Source organism: Lethenteron reissneri, chromosome 10 (genome assembly GCF_015708825.2).
Source record: "Lethenteron reissneri isolate LAM-NWPU_2019-01 chromosome 10, ASM1570882v1, whole genome shotgun sequence".
NCBI classification, from domain to species: Eukaryota; Metazoa; Chordata; class Hyperoartia; order Petromyzontiformes; family Petromyzontidae; genus Lethenteron; species Lethenteron reissneri.
In genome coordinates this window covers 8,107,708-8,124,529 of record NC_083788.1, presented here as the reverse complement: position 1 = coordinate 8,124,529, position 16,822 = coordinate 8,107,708, and the positions used below count along the sequence as shown (strand labels likewise).

Genomic DNA, 16,822 nt, shown 5'->3' with positions numbered 1-16,822 from the left:
ACCGGGCACCAGGCAACGTTTCAGTGTCACTTCACTTCATAAACTTAATTTATTGTTGGCTCCTCCATATTTCCTTCACCCACTCTGAACAAACTTGTGTATGAAATATGACCAATGTCTTTAAATGGACAACTAAGTAAATGACAATCAGGTCCAAAATATGTTTTTGTCAAATTGCATGTTAAATGTTGTTGATTGCACTCCCATACCACTGTGCTGAAGCACATATGATGGCATAATAAGTTGGCATGTTTCTTCACGTTACCATTTTAGAAAGTCGTTCGCTATGTCGGGTAGAGGAGGGTGTACGACACACGTTTTACTCAAGCAATCTGACCTTAAACTATGTTACACATTACAATCGGGTTGTGTGATTGTTATCTCAAAGCTTTCTGGGACATCCTGTCATTGCTCTCCACCACTGTAGCCAATACTTTTGCCCATTGTATCATAGGTTCCTGCTTCAACTACTCACACAGACATCCACAAAAAAACATTGCCAAGCTCAAGTAACTGCAAAAAAATATGTTGCGTTCTGTCTTGGGTACAGGGTGAAAACTTACAGACTCCTCTGCTTCGTTGGAAACACTTCACTCGTTCCCTGTTTCTGCCCGGATTGAGTACAAGGAGGCCATCTGTCCTCTATTCAAGTCTATCGTCGTATCTTGAATCACTAAACTTTTCCCTCTGAAAACCGCCTTCGTCTTTGTAGCGCATCCCTAAACCTTATTTTCCAACACGTCTCCAGGGTAACTCCATTCATCTGGAACCTCCATTCCCCTTCACATACGAAGCATTCAGTCACCCACTGAGTATGAGCTGGGTTCCGCGCCTGAAATTCGCATGTAAACTTCTTTGTCCATTCGCAAAATTACGTGTGTTATAAATGGTCGATTATTATTACTTAATCATCTACACCATGTCTAGTTCTTCTCTGTGTTAATCCACCGTGGGTTGATGTCACCTGATCACCTGCACATTCACTGCCCCTCTGCCGATTCACTGCTGTTTCGTTTAATTTGCCTTTTATCTATCTTGATTTGAAGCTTTTGTGACTGCAGGAATCTGTACTCTTTGGTTTTCTCTCTCTGAAGATGGTCGCTTGCGTTGCGATCGAATCGTCGTGATCTATTATATTTTATCTACCTACGTGACTTTACCGAAAGAACCTTGCATCTCCCTGATCCCTTTCTTGAAATGCTGCTGTTGTCGGGTTATTACAATTGTATCTCTTACAATTTTTTTTGGAAATGATGCATGACCAGTAATGCCCCACGGTGGCACAGACCCAAGTCCAGAATTGTTTCTGCAGAGGAGTTATTTGCAAAGTCAGTGGGGTTAAATCTCTTAGAGTTTTTTTTTGAGTCGCCACCTCGGCGACTCAAAATAGGCTTGAATGTGTTATTGTCTCTAAAAAAATAGTTAATTCTCACGACTGGCATGGCCCCAAGCTATAAACATTTTTTTAACGACAAGAAATGCGTTAAAATTCAATAACAAATGGACATTAACGGACCAGTTTTGAAAAATGTTAGCTTATATTTGTTCAAAGGCATAGTATGCCTAGGCGAGACCGAGGTGCCCCTTGTTCAATTTCCTCCCATGCCCACTTCGTAGCCTGCTGCCTCAATTATTCCAGACTATGGGCACCAGCTTAGTTGCCCTGCCTGCACACGCAACAGCCAAGCCACCGTTGACATCTCTGGTAAAGTGTCACTCAAACTTTGCTCCTTTGACACTGCCACTGAGAGATCTGTCAACCATTACACCATAGCAGCATCCACACAACGCAAGTCACACATTTCATTCATTATAACAACTTCTTAATAATTGCACACATTCCAAAATCTGGATGCATGGAAGTTTTATTGATTTTCATTGGGAAGTTACATTCATTTTATTGTCATTGACAAAAACAACTCGGAAAGATGCTTCATTCTCCAAGACATTCGTTATCTCTGTCAATAGAAACTGGTGCAAATCATGTGGCAAAGGCAGTTGCATAGCAGTCTTGCAGGAGTGGCCGTGCACGTTGGTTTAGTAGGCGGACCTGAGCAGGATGCAAATCATGCTCAGGAGCTTCTCGAAGCCCGCATCGCCTGCGGCAACGGTGTCAGCAATGACCGCGGCCAGGACCTAGAAAGACATCAGAGAAAATTCAATTTGGCAATGAAAATAGGTTATCCTTAATTACACAAGCATCTAATAGTGAATGTAAACTTTCTTTAAAAATTACTGTACTTTGTGCAAAATGGCTTTCCATGATCCCTGCCACCACTAAGCCATAAAACGTATTATTGAATGAAATTGCAAACTCAATCGTGAAAATGATTCAAATAGGGGAGTGGAGGATCCTTACAGACCTACTGAGTAGAATACATTTTTATGGAACTACTCTTTATTAAGTTTTTGGTGGATGCAAACGCACTATGTAAAAGGGATTGAGATGTATCTTCTTTAGTGACCCTGTACCAATATTGCTAACAGCTGTAGCCAGTAGTCACCCAAGAGCCAACCAGTAGTGATCGTTATGTTCACTGCATGCGTTACCTTGAAGTACTGGGGGTCCACCTGGAAGCTTTTGGCGTGCTTGCCACTCAGATCCTTTAGCTTCAAGCTCATCTTCTCGGTGTCATCCATGGACGCCACGGCATCGTTGACGGCGTTGATGATCCTCTCGGCGTGCCAGCGCACGTCCGCGGATTTCTTGAGCTGATCAGCCGAAGTCATCCCCTTGAACTTGGGGAAGAATTCCTGAGCAGCAGGGTTGCTGGTGAAGAACCTGTTTTGAAGGAAGGAACATTATGTGATTTAAATGGATTTGTCAAGTGGGCCAGACAGTTAACCATAAACAAAATATTGTTTGTGCAGCAGAAGACGCAATTTATTGGGGGACATGGTAATGACAAAAATCCAAGTAATTTTTACGCGACTTCGACGTATTTTTATTTTTTATATTTAGTTTTAGAATAATTCGTGTACCCTATATAGAATAGTCACAATTAAAACAGCACAATTGCTTTCCGTTCCCACTGTCCGTCGCAACACGATTGCTGTTTTTATATTATGAAATGTATGAATTGAAGGTGTTCATTTTACGTAATGAAAGATTGCCTTACTTCACCAGGATGTCCACACCAGAGGTCTCATAATTGGTGTACACGGGGGCCCACGCACTGCGGATTTTGGTCTTCTCAGCAGCGCTCAGAGGCGCAACGCTTCCAGAGTCGACGATAGGCATGGTGATTGCTTTTGGAGGTGATCGGCGATGATCCTGCAAAGGGAGTCTGAAGTAATGAGCCACTCATCTGAGAACCTCCTTATATATCCATTTTATCAGCGTTTTCCCAATATCATACATGATGATGCAGATAATGTGAAATGATTGCAGCAACAACATAAAGAACGATGACATTAAATACGAAATACATTTTATAACATAATCTGAATTTATCATGAATTAAATGCTCGTATGCATTTTACATTTTTATGATTTTCATTATATATTGACAGGAAACAGGATAATTTAAACAATATTTTATAAATAGTAGTTTATTGCAATATGGTTATGGGCCAATATGCACCGTCAGTTTTGAGTGAAGAAACAACATATGTTGTAATGGGGCTGTCTTCTGCGACATTCTGAAAATATGGTATGAAACATTGAACTTTTTTTCCACAAATTTTACTAAGTACAATTTTGATACATAACCGGAAATAAAATGTTCATTAATTAAATGCGAGTACACTTTTTCTTTTTTTATGATGACCATTAATATCTATGAACAGGTTACAGGATTATTTTTTTTACAATATTTTTATGATTTCAAGTTTTAATGCAATATGGTTATGGCCCAATTTGCACTGTCAGCGATGAGTGAAGAAACAACAGATGTTGTAATGGGACTCTCTTCTGCGAAATTCTGATAAGATATATAGTGGCAAAATAATTGTAAAAATACAAAGGCTTTCAAAAATATATTATTACTTCCTACATAAATTTAGTATTTCATGACAATGTAATCAAATGTTAGTGGATTCATATAACCAAATAGAAGTCATCTTCATATTTTCTGCTCTGATGAGTCTCATATTTTCTCATTATATTATTTTTAACCCTAACCCTTATTTTATATTGTCCATTACTAAAAAAATCCACCAGTGTTATGTTATTGTGAGTCAACATTGACATATGTTGTGAATTGGATAAATGAGAGTTTCATGTTCCCTCTTGGTTCTTTAAAATTTGTGTTAAATTACATTGTAGGTAGTTCCAGATATAGGGTTTGTGAAAAGTCATCGTGCTGTTCAAAATGTTGATGGGTATTATAATATCTGCAAGCACTGGCGAAACCAGTGGGGGGGGGGAGGGGGGGGTGGCACGTGCCCCCCCCAATTATCTGATCGAAATCACTAATTTCGATCGGATCATTGGGGTTCATTAGTAAAACATCGTTTCGTAGCAGAACAACTTGTTTTCAAGCCAAGGGTGGAGTTGAAACTATAGTTTAAACTATTGCACTTTCCAACATACTTTGGATTGTATGTACTATACCTCCTCTCCAACAGGGAGACGCAGACTCTCTGACTACCCCTCCCTCACCCTCCTAGTAAGCCTCGACCACTCACTGCAACATCGTCACACAGGTCATGCACCACAATTTCAGGTGAGTATATTACCATGCACCCTATTTGTTTTTAATCACCTCTTTAGTAATTATTTTCCATATTTATGCATGGAAATATCTAAGTTATGTTGAAAAGTGTTATTTTTTTTAGGTTTTAGGTCACAAAATATTTTCTTAAGAATTCTTCTTAGGTTGCACAATGGGACCTTATGGGAAAATATATTTTCACGTACGATTTTTCAGTTTACATTCAGACCTTCAAGAATGCAACCCAAACGTATATCGAGGTACGCCTTGAATCCAAATTCTAAAATACTCTTACCGGGCACCAGGCAACGTTTCAGTGTCACTTCACTTCATAAACTTAATCCATTGCTGGCTCCTCCATCAGTCCTTGACCCACTCTGAACATCCTTGTTTATTAAATATGACCAATGTCTTTAAATGGACAACTAAGTAAATGACAATCAGATCCAAAATATGTTTTTGTCAGATTGCATGTTAAATGTTGTTGATTGCACTCCCATACCACTGTGCTGAAGCACATATGATGGCATAATAAGTTGGCATGTTTCTTCACGCTACCATTTTAGAAATTCGTTCGCTATGTCGGGTAGAGGAGAGTGTACGACACACGTTTTACTCAAGCAATCTGACCTTAAACTATGTTACACATTACAATCGGGTCGTGTGATTATCTCAAAGCTTTCTGGGACATCCTGTCATTGCTTTCCACCACTGTAGCCAATACTTTTGCCCATTGTATTGTAGGACTCGTACTCGGCTGTCTTTCTGTTTTCTTTATTTTCTGCTTAAGAGTCCACCTCCGCCGCGCCACCGCTCCGCGTCCCTCCGTGCCCTCACTCCGCTCCACGTCGCTCCGCGCCCTCACTCCGCGTCGCTCCGCGTCTCTCTCTCGCCGCGCCGCGTCTCCTCCGCGTCTCTCTCTCTCGCTAGGTCTGTCGACTCCACTGCTACTCTACACTGCATCCTTCAGATGCATGGCTACCCCTGTTCGCACACTGCGTACTCGCTATCACTGTCTCTCTATACTCTACTCCGTCTGTCGCCGCTAACCCACTCTCTCTCTGCTCTACTACCGTCACTGCCTGCTCTGCGATTCCCCGGGCACCGTCCGTGCAGCTCCATCCAAGACGCCGACCAAGACAAGAAGCCCCTCTCTCCGTCGCGCTGTGGCTTATATCCCCACACCAATTAATCCCCATTAATTATCTCAACCCCCCGCTTATTACTAGGCCGTAAGGTGAAGACGTTTTACGTTTAATCCCGTTCCCATATATGGGGCACTACATTCTTTTCATTCCAAAAAAAAAGATCTATTGCTTTTGGCCGTGAAAATAAAAGTTCTCCATGTCTAATCCTGCAGTTTATTTTTTATTACTGTTTAAATTCGGAAATATTTCTTTCCTCGCGTAATCATATTTTAATCGTCAGTGATTAGGCTTTGCGTCACGTGCTTCCCGCTAGACCAATAAGGTGGCTGCTTTTTGGGACGAGAGGTAAACATTAGTCCAAGATGTCTGCGCCCTTGTTGTCAACATCGAGTAGTGAAGAAGAGGAAATTACGGCCAGACCTCCTTCAAAAGTCTGTAAAAAGTATTTTAAACAATGCTACATACATCTCATGTCCATAAAGAAAGAAGAAACAAAGGATTTTACACGCACACGGTGGGATACATTCATAAACTGCGTCAAACGGAGGCTTTTTTTGTCAGGTGAGAATCGGAGAATAGCAGAAACATACAAACATTGTCTAGAAATCGAGTTTGACAATGTCCCGCAAAAAAACTTAGGTCCAGGACCGGCCTGCCAGTAGCTTGTGCTGGTCCTGTGCTTTCTGCCTTGTGCATAATTTGTAAGAAAACGGACAAGTACATTACTGTGGGAGGCAAACGCCAGAAGGACCATCTTTCACAGGCAGAAACGTCAGCACGTAGGTAAAAACAAAACACACACAAACACACACGTTTGAACTTTTATTCCCTTAAGCTGGGTACCATGGATAACTTTCAATTACAATTACATAATTTATGTAATGTTTATTTTACAGTCAGAGACAGATTTGCATTGTTTTGCATACAGCTACAGCCAGAACACTCAATATTGTTTAACTCTTAACACAGTTTTTTATTAGTTTAATTAGTATTTATTTATTTACAGGCAATTTGCTGAAAGCTGCTGAGATGAAGGAAGACACTAGCATTCTTGTGCATATTCGAGACAAAGACTGTGTCTCTGGAGGTGCGATACCACAAGGCCTGTTATAGACAGTACACCAGGTTCTTGACAAAGTCTCGTGCATCAGTTACTGTGACCTCAGAAGAACAGTGAGTTAGTAATATTTTATATTAATAAATATTAATTAATAATTCCCTCACATTTTCACATTTCAAAAGTAGGAGGTTGGCCCGTGATTTCCCCCAGCTGGTGTTTCACTACCCCAAGAAGCGCAACATAAGTGAGATGGTTTTCGTTGAGACATTGTCTGCAGATAAGCTGATAGACAGGCTACCTCATCCATCAGGTACAGAAACAACAGAGTCAACTGAGGTAACTAGCGAAAGTGACTGTGAAAACAGGGCTAGTGCAAAAGCTGGTCCACAAAGACCAAGTTCAATGGCCTCCATCAATACTGCAGAGGACACGAGGACACTTTACAGTGCGGCATTAATATTAAAGATGCTTCTGTGTGACTCTCCCGGTATGAAATGCCCGTGGCCACCCACATCAGATGATCTAAATGTGAGCGAGGCAAAATCTGTCGTTCCAATTGAACTGTACAATCTGATTTCCTGGATTATTGGTGCAACTGAGGAACCGACACTGGCCCATTATGTTGATATTCCAGATGATTTGAACCTAAAAGTGATATGTATCTGTCAAGACATTGTGTATCTTGCATCTAAGGGTCGGAGGCAGACCCCTAAATCATTGTGTCTTGGTCTAACGGTTCGCCATTTAACAGGTTCATCACAATTTGTGTCACTTCTAAATAGACTAGGACATTGTGCAGCATGGGACACAGTTGTCAGTCTAGACACTAGCCTTGCCCAACTTCAACTAGTAGAGGCAGAGACAAAATACCAAAGGGATTCTCAAAGAAGGTTCCTACAGTACTTGTGTGGGACAATATTGACTTTGCGGAGGAGACACTGTCAGGTCGTAAAACTACCCACCACACAAATGGGATTATGCTGCAAAGTTCTGTAGTTGAACCTGTGTCAACAACAAACAGACAACCACTACAGAAGGGAAAACCCTCATTGAAAGTACCCCCTAGCATCCCTGTCGAACAGTACCATCAGTCTAATAGACAAGGACCACATAACTTGTTTCATCAGGAAAGTGTTCCATTACAGGCGGACACATACAAATTGAACACGGTGTCTGCTGTACAAACTGAACTGGCATATGTTTTTGTAAAGTCCATAGATGCTGAAAGATGCACAATACCAAGCTGGACAGGTTTACATACATTACTTCAAGGTGATGGCACTCTGCAAAAGTCAGCACTGTATTATCTTCCAGTCATTGAGGCTTCACCAACAGAGATGTCAACAGTAAACACAATTCTGAAGCGAAGTGTCCAAATTCATAATCAGCTAGAACTGGACCATATAGTGTTAGTTTTTGACAAAGCTATATATGCCAAAGCTCAGCAAATCTGCTGGAAAGATGATGACTTTACTCAGCGTAAAGTGATTAGACTAGGTGAATTTCACACATGCATGTCCTACCTGAGCATTCTAGGAAAAAGGTTTGGAGATGCAGGACTGCAAGACATACTCATTGAGTCCAAAGTTGTTGCCCCAGGATCCATCAATGGAGTGATCAGTGGAGCTATTTTCTTTGATGGCATGGCAGTCATTCAAGCCATTCGGTCAATACCAAGTACCTTTGGAGAGCTTGCAGAGACCATACTGCAGTACATAGTCAAACTTTCTCTGAAACAAACTGTACACGGATAAACTTTGTGATTGACCAGTATCCAAAAATGAGTATTAAAAACCTAGAACGGTCACGTAGAGCTGGTGGTGGTACACAACTGGTGAAAATTTATGGACGGGATCATAAGACATCAACACAATGGAAAAAGTTTATATCAGATGGAACAAACAAAGAAGCACTGGCAGAATTCCTCTATGTTGTGTGGCGAGAGGCTGATCTTACCACTGTGGGAAAGGACTTAAGCTTGTACATAGCACATGGAGACCTGTGTCACTGCGTGACTGTAATGGAGGATTTACATACTCTCAGTGCTGTTGAAGATCTGACATGTGATCATGAGGAATGTGACACCAGGGTGTTTTTACATGCACAACATGCTGCACAGGAACATCAAACTGTAGTCATCAAGAGCCCTGATGCTGATGTGGCAGTGATTGCTTTAAGTCTGCAGCCAGATTTACCATGTAGGTTGTATTTTTTCACGGGGGTTGGCAACAAAACAAGGCTCATTGACTTAGCTAAGGTGTCGTCAGCTCTTGGCACAAGTGTCTGTTTGGCACTTATTGGGATCCATACCTTCTCAGGTTGTGACTCTACAAGTGCCTTTTATGGCAAAGGCAAAAGGAAGGCATTTTCTGTTGCTTGTGAGAAAGAGGAATATCTGACTGCTTTTACAAATCTGGGTAGCAGTTTTAACCTAGACCAGTCTACCCTTGAGCTACTTTGCACATGTGTGCCACCTGTATGGGCAGTCATCTGCCGAAAATGTGAACGATGCAAGATACAAAGCATTCTGTATGGCATCGTCAGCTTTTCTAGAACTATCCATGCCCCTTACAAGTGACGCCCTGTACCAACACTGCAAAAGGGCAAACTACCAAGCAGCCATAATGAGACATTCTCTGAAAGGTATAATGTGTGCCCCTTCACTCGTCGGCAATGGATGGCACCTCGAGGATGGTGAGTTAACAGTGACCTGGATGACTAGAAATCCTGCCCCTGAAAGTGTGTTGCAGGCGGTCCACTGCAGTTGCAAGCATAGCAAATGTGAGACTGGAAGATGTTCCTGTATGTCTGCAAGACTGTCTTGTACTGATTTATGTCGGTGCCAAAATTGTGCAAATGTTTCACAGGAAACAGAAGACCTACATGGGATGATGGCTCTGATAGTGATAGGGATGATACCGATGAGTAAATATGCGCTGTCTTATAATTTAAGGTGATTTTGAGCTGTAAAGAATCTGTGGTAGAATTGTAATTTTTTTTGGCAGCATTCCAAAACAAGGGGACAGTGTAGCATTTCGAGTCATTTCAGCCAACTTGGGCCAAAGTGTGCTTATATTTGTATCTTTCTGTGATTACACAGTACCTACTGAAAATGTTGATGTACAAAACATCACAGTTTTGCTAAATTTAAAATGTTTATGTTTAATTTTGCTTAGTGCCAATCCGTGAAGTTGAAGCATATTTTCTACAAATTTGCCATATTTCATGGTCTACATTCACACTTGAGTATATAATGCACCAAAACCTGTCTCAAGTGTTTAGGTACATATATAAGTGTCAGTTTGAGAGATATTTGGTGTTGCTAAAATGTATATAAATTAAGTTACAAACAAAACCAGCAGCATAAGATTTTCGTTTTTTCCAATTCACAATTATATACATTTATGGATTTTGAAAAATAACTGCAGGGTATTTTGTGGAGAACTTTTAACATGAAGTCGAAAATGGTTTTGTCTATGAAAAAATTCATTTAAAAAGTAGTTCCCAGGTGTGGGAACGAAAATCATTTTCTAGCCACTTTTTCCTTGTTCACCTTACGGCCTATACTCACCTCCTGGCCCCCCCAGTCTCACGTGACCTTGTTATTGCCGCCAGAGTGACGCCAGCTAATAACCAATTACCCTCTTAGCCAATCGCTGGCCTGTGTCCCCCCGGCTACCCCAAACACCTGTCTCAACACTTAACGACCCTCTCACCTAATGCCACAACAACAACCGTGTCCTCACATACACCCCACTGTACTCTGCTCGCTGGCATAGCAACAGTGAAAGAGAATGCGTAGCACGCTATAACTCAAGTCCTTACAGTATCATAGGTTCCTGCTTCAACTACTCACACAGACATCCACAAAAAACATTGCCAAGCTCAAGTAACTGCAAAAAAATATGTTGCGTTCTGTCTTGGGTACAGGGTGAAACTTACAGACTCCTCTGCTTCATTGAAAACGCTTCACTCATTCCCTGTTTCTGCCCGGATTGAGTACAAGGAGGCCATCTGTCCTCTTTTGAAGTCTATCGTTGTATCTTGAATCACTTAACCTTTCCCACTGAAAACCGCCTTCGTCTTTGTAGCGCATCCCTCAACCTTATTTTCCGACACTTCTCCAGGGTAACTCCATTCATCTGGAACCTCCATTCCCCTTCACATACGTAGCATTCAGTCACCCACTAAGTATGAGCTGAGTTCCGCGCCTGAAATTCGCATGTAAACTTCTTTGTCCATTCGCAAAATTACGTGTGTTATAAATGGTCGATTATTATTACTTAATCATCTACACCATGTCTAGTTCTTCTCTGTGTTAATCCACCGTGGGTTGATGTCACCTGATCACCTGCACATTCACTGCCCCTCTGCCGATTCACTGCTGTTTCGTTTAATTTGCCTTTTATCTATCTTGATTTGAAGCTTTTGTGACTGCAGGAATCTGTACTCTTTGGTTTTCTCTCTCTGAAGACGGTCGCTTGCGTTGCGATCGAATCGTCGTGATCTATTATATTTTATCTACCTACGTGACTTTACCGAAAGAACCTTGCATCTCCCTGATCCCTTTCTTGAAATGCTGCTGTTGTCGGGTTATTACAATTGTATCTCTTACAATTTTTTTTGGAAATGACGCATGACCAGTAATGCCCCACGGTGGCACAGACCCAAGTCCAGAATTGTTTCTGCAGAGGAGTTATTTGCAAAGTCAGTGGAGTTAAATCTCTTAGGAGTTTTTTTTTGAGTCGCCACCTCGGCGACTCAAAATAGGCTTGAATGTGTTATTGTCTCTAAAAAAATAGTTAATTCTCACGACTGGCATGGCCCCAAGCTATAAACATTTTTTTAACGACAAGAAATGCGTTAAAATTCAATAACAAATGGGCATTAACGGACCAGTTTTGAAAAATGTTAGCTTATATTTGTTCAAAGGCATAGTATGCCTAGGCGAGACCGAGGTGCCCCTTGTTCAATTTCCTCCCATGCCCACTTCGTAGCCTGCTGCCTCAATTATTCCAGACTATGGGCACCAGCTTAGTTGCCCTGCCTGCACACGCAACAGCCAAGCCACCGTTGACATCTCTGGTAAAGTGTCACTCAAACTTTGCTCCTTTGACACTGCCACTGAGAGATCTGTCAACCATTACACCATAGCAGCATCCACACAACGCAAGTCACACATTTCATTCATTATAACAACTTCTTAATAATTGCACACATTCCAAAATCTGGATGCATGGAAGTTTTATTGATTTTCATTGGGAAGTTACATTCATTTTATTGTCATTGACAAAAACAACTCGGAAAGATGCTTCATTCTCCAAGACATTCGTTATCTCTGTCAATAGAAACTGGTGCAAATCATGTGGCAAAGGCAGTTGCATAGCAGTCTTGCAGGAGTGGCCGTGCACGTTGGTTTAGTAGGCGGACCTGAGCAGGATGCAAATCATGCTCAGGAGCTTCTCGAAGCCCGCATCGCCTGCGGCAACGGTGTCAGCAATGACCGCGGCCAGGACCTAGAAAGACATCAGAGAAAATTCAATTTGGCAATGAAAATAGGTTATCCTTAATTACACAAGCATCTAATAGTGAATGTAAACTTTCTTTAAAAATTACTGTACTTTGTGCAAAATGGCTTTCCATGATCCCTGCCACCACTAAGCCATAAAACGTATTATTGAATGAAATTGCAAACTCAATCGTGAAAATGATTCAAATAGGGGAGTGGAGGATCCTTACATACCTACTGAGTAGAATACATTTTATGGAACTACTCTTTATTAAGTTTTTGGTGGATGCAAACGCACTATGTAAAAGGGATTGAGATGTATCTTCTTTAGTGACCCTGTACCAATATTGCTAACAGCTGTAGCCAGTAGTCACCCAAGAGCCAACCAGTAGTGATCGTTATGTTCACTGCATGCGTTACCTTGAAGTACTGGGGGTCCACCTGGAAGCTTTTGGCGTGCTTGCCACTCAGATCCTTTAGCTTCAAGCTCATCTTCTCGGTGTCATCCATGGACGCCACGGCATCGTTGACGGCGTTGATGATCCTCTCGGCGTGCCAGCGCACGTCCGCGGATTTCTTGAGCTGATCAGCCGAAGTCATCCCCTTGAACTTGGGGAAGAATTCCTGAGCAGCAGGGTTGCTGGTGAAGAACCTGTTTTGAAGGAAGGAACATTATGTGATTTAAATGGATTTGTCAAGTGGGCCAGACAGTTAACCATAAACAAAATATTGTTTGTGCAGCAGAAGACGCAATTTATTGGGGGACATGGTAATGACAAAAATCCAAGTAATTTTTACGCGACTTCGACGTATTTTTATTTTTTATATTTAGTTTTAGAATAATTCGTGTACCCTATATAGAATAGTCACAATTAAAACAGCACAATTGCTTTTCGTTCCCACTATCCGTCGCAACACGATTGCTGTTTTTATATTATGAAATGTATGAATTGAAGGTGTTCATTTTACGTAATGAAAGATTGCCTTACTTCACCAGGATGTCCACACCAGAGGTCTCATAATTGGTGTACACGGGGGCCCACGCGCTGCGGATTTTGGTCTTCTCAGCAGCGCTCAGAGGCGCAACGCTTCCAGAGTCGACGATAGGCATGATGATTGCTTTTGGAGGTGATCGGCGATGATCCTGCAAAGGGAGTCTGAAGTAATGAGCCACTCATCTGAGAACCTCCTTATATATCCATTTTATCAGCGTTTTCCCAATATCATACATGATGATGCAGATAATGTGAAATGATTGCAGCAACAACATAAAGAACGATGACATTAAATACGAAATACATTTTATAACATAATCTGAACTTATCATGGATTAAATGCTCGTATGCATTTTACATTTTTATGATTTTCATTATATATTGACAGGAAACAGGATAATTTAAACAATATTTTATAAATAGTAGTTTATTGCAATATGGTTATGGGCCAATATGCACCGTCAGTTTTGAGTGAAGAAACAACATATGTTGTAATGGGGCTGTCTTCTGCGACATTCTGAAAATATGGTATGAAACATTGAACTTTTTTTCCACAAATTTTACTAAGTACAATTTTGATACATAACCGGAAATAAAATGTTCATTAATTAAATGCGAGTACACTTTTTCTTTTTTTATGATGACCATTAATATCTATGAACAGGTTACAGGATTATTTGTTTTACAATATTTTTATGATTTCAAGTTTTAATGCAATATGGTTATGGCCCAATTTGCACTGTCAGCGATGAGTGAAGAAACAACAGATGTTGTAATGGGACTCTCTTCTGCGAAATTCTGATAAGATATATAGTGGCAAAATAATTGTAAAAATACAAAGGCTTTAAAAAATATATTGTTACTTTCTTAATTTTGGAGCTTTCGTGACTGCAGGAATTATTCTTTGTTTCTTTCGGTTAAGTCACGTCTAAAGATAAAATGCTATTATTTTAATTTATTATTTTATCTTTAAACGTGACTTAACCGAAAGAAACAAAGAATATTGTTTCTTCCTACATAAATTTAGTATTTCATGGCAATGTAATCAAATGTTAGTGGATTCATATAACCAAATAGAAGTCATCTTCATATTTTCTGCTCTGATGAGTCTCATATTTTCTCATTATATTATTTTTAACCCTAACCCTTATTTTATATTGTCCATTACTAAAAAATCCACCAGTGTTATGTTATTGTGAGTCAACATTGACATATGTTGTGAATTGGATAAATGAGAGTTTCATGTTCCTCTTGGTTCTTTAAAATTTGTGTTAAATTACATTGTAGGTAGTTCCAGATATAGGGTTTGTGAAAAGTCATCGTGCTGTTCAAAATGTTGATGGGTATTATAATATCTGCAAGCACTGGCGGAGCCAGTGGGGGGGGGGGGGGGTGGCACGTGCCCCCCCCCAATTATCTGATCGAAATCACTAATTTCGATCGGATCATTGGGGTTCATTAGTAATACATCGTTTCGTAGCAGAACAACTTGTTTTCAAGCCAAGGGTGGAGTTGAAACTATAGTTTAAACTATTGCACTTTCCAACATACTTTGGATTGTATGTACTATACCTCCTCTCCAACAGGGAGACGCAGACTCTCTGACTACCCCTCCCTCACCCTCCCAGTAAGCCTCGACCACTCACTGCAACATCGTCACACAGGTCATGCACCACAATTTCAGGTGAGTATATTACCATGCACCCTATTTGTTTTTAATCACCTCAGAGTAATTATTTTCCATATTTATGCATGGAAATATCTAAGTTATGTTGAAAAGTGTTATTTTTTTTAGGTTTTAGGTCACAAAATATTTTCTTAAGAATTCTTCTTAGGTTGCACAATGGGACCTTATGGGAAAATATATTTTCACGTACGATTTTTCAGTTTACATTCAGACCTTCAAGAATGCAACCCAAACGTATATCGAGGTACACCTTGAATCCAAATTCTAAAATACTTATAACGGGCACCAGGCAACGTTTCAGTGTCACTTCACTTCATAAACTTAATCCATTGCTGGCTCCTCCATCAGTCCTTGACCCACTCTGAACATCCTTGTTTATTAAATATGACCAATGTCTTTAAATGGACAACTAAGTAAATGACAATCAGATCCAAAATATGTTTTTGTCAGATTGCATGTTAAATGTTGTTGATTGCACTCCCATACCACTGTGCTGAAGCACATATGATGGCATAATAAGTTGGCATGTTTCTTCACGCTACCATTTTAGAAATTCGTTCGCTATGTCGGGTAGAGGAGAGTGTACGACACACGTTTTACTCAAGCAATCTGACCTTAAACTATGTTACACATTACAATCGGGTCGTGTGATTGTTATCTCAAAGCTTTCTGGGACATCCTGTCATTGCTTTCCACCAGTGTAGCCAATACTTTTGCCCATTGTATTGTAGGACTCGTACTCGGCTGTCTTTCTGTTTTCTTTATTTTCTGCTTAAGAGTCCACCTCCGCCGCGCCACCGCTCCGCGTCCCTCCGTGCCCTCACTCCGCTCCGCGTCGCTCCGCGCCCTCACTCCGCGTCGCTCCGCGTCTCTCTCTCGCCGCGCCGCGTCTCCTCCGCGTCTCTCTCTCTCGCTAGGTCTGTCGACTCCACTGCTACTCTACACTGCATCCTTCAGATGCATGGCTACCCCTGTTCGCACACTGCGTACTCGCTATCACTGTCTCTCTATACTCTACTCCGTCTGTCGCCGCTAACCCACTCTCTCTCTGCTCTACTACCGTCACTGCCTGCTCTGCGATTCCCCGGGCACCGTCCGTGTAGCTCCATCCAAGACGCCGACCAAGACAAGAAGCCCCTCTCTCCGTCGCGCTGTGGCTTATATCCCCACACCAATTAATCCCCATTAATTATCTCAACCCCCCGCTTATTACTCACCTCCTGGCCCCCCCAGTCTCACGTGACCTTGTTATTGCCGCCAGAGTGACGCCAGCTAATAACCAATTACCCTCTTAGCCAATCGCTGGCCTGTGTCCCCCCCGGCTACCCCAAACACCTGTCTCAACACTTAACGACCCTCTCACCTAATGCCACAACAACAACCGTGTCCTCACATACACCCCACTGTACTCTGCTCGCTGGCATAGCAACAGTGGAAGAGAATGCGTGGCACGCTATAACTCAAGTCCTTACAGTATCATAGGTTCCTGCTTCAACTACTCACACAGACATCCACAAAAAAACATTGCCAAGCTCAAGTAACTGCAAAAAAATATGTTGCGTTCTGTCTTGGGTACAGGGTGAAACTTACAGACTCCTCTGCTTCATTGAAAACGCTTCACTCATTCCCTGTTTCTGCCCGGATTGAGTACAAGGAGGCCATCTGTCCTCTTTTGAAGTCTATCGTTGTATCTTGAATCACTAAACCTTTCCCACTGAAAACCGCCTTCGTCTTTGTAGCGCATCCCTAAACCTTATTTTCCGACACT

General features: G+C 41.4%; 2 protein-coding genes across 2 annotated transcripts; both read right to left on the bottom strand.

The window, feature by feature from the left end:
* Positions 1 to 1,849: 1,849 nt before the first annotated feature.
* On the bottom strand, positions 1,850 to 3,304 carry LOC133340765 (globin). Its single transcript, XM_061549149.1, has 3 exons — positions 3,120 to 3,304; positions 2,551 to 2,782; positions 1,850 to 2,136 (listed from the first exon to the last, which is right to left on the bottom strand). Exons 1-3 carry the CDS (start codon positions 3,239 to 3,241, stop codon positions 2,038 to 2,040), a joined length of 453 nt encoding a protein of 150 aa, XP_061405133.1. The 5' UTR covers positions 3,242 to 3,304; the 3' UTR covers positions 1,850 to 2,037.
* Positions 3,305 to 12,092: 8,788 nt separating this feature from the next.
* On the bottom strand, positions 12,093 to 13,529 carry LOC133340764 (globin). Its single transcript, XM_061549148.1, has 3 exons — positions 13,362 to 13,529; positions 12,793 to 13,024; positions 12,093 to 12,379 (listed from the first exon to the last, which is right to left on the bottom strand). Exons 1-3 carry the CDS (start codon positions 13,481 to 13,483, stop codon positions 12,281 to 12,283), a joined length of 453 nt encoding a protein of 150 aa, XP_061405132.1. The 5' UTR covers positions 13,484 to 13,529; the 3' UTR covers positions 12,093 to 12,280.
* Between the last annotated feature and the right edge of the window lie 3,293 nt (positions 13,530 to 16,822).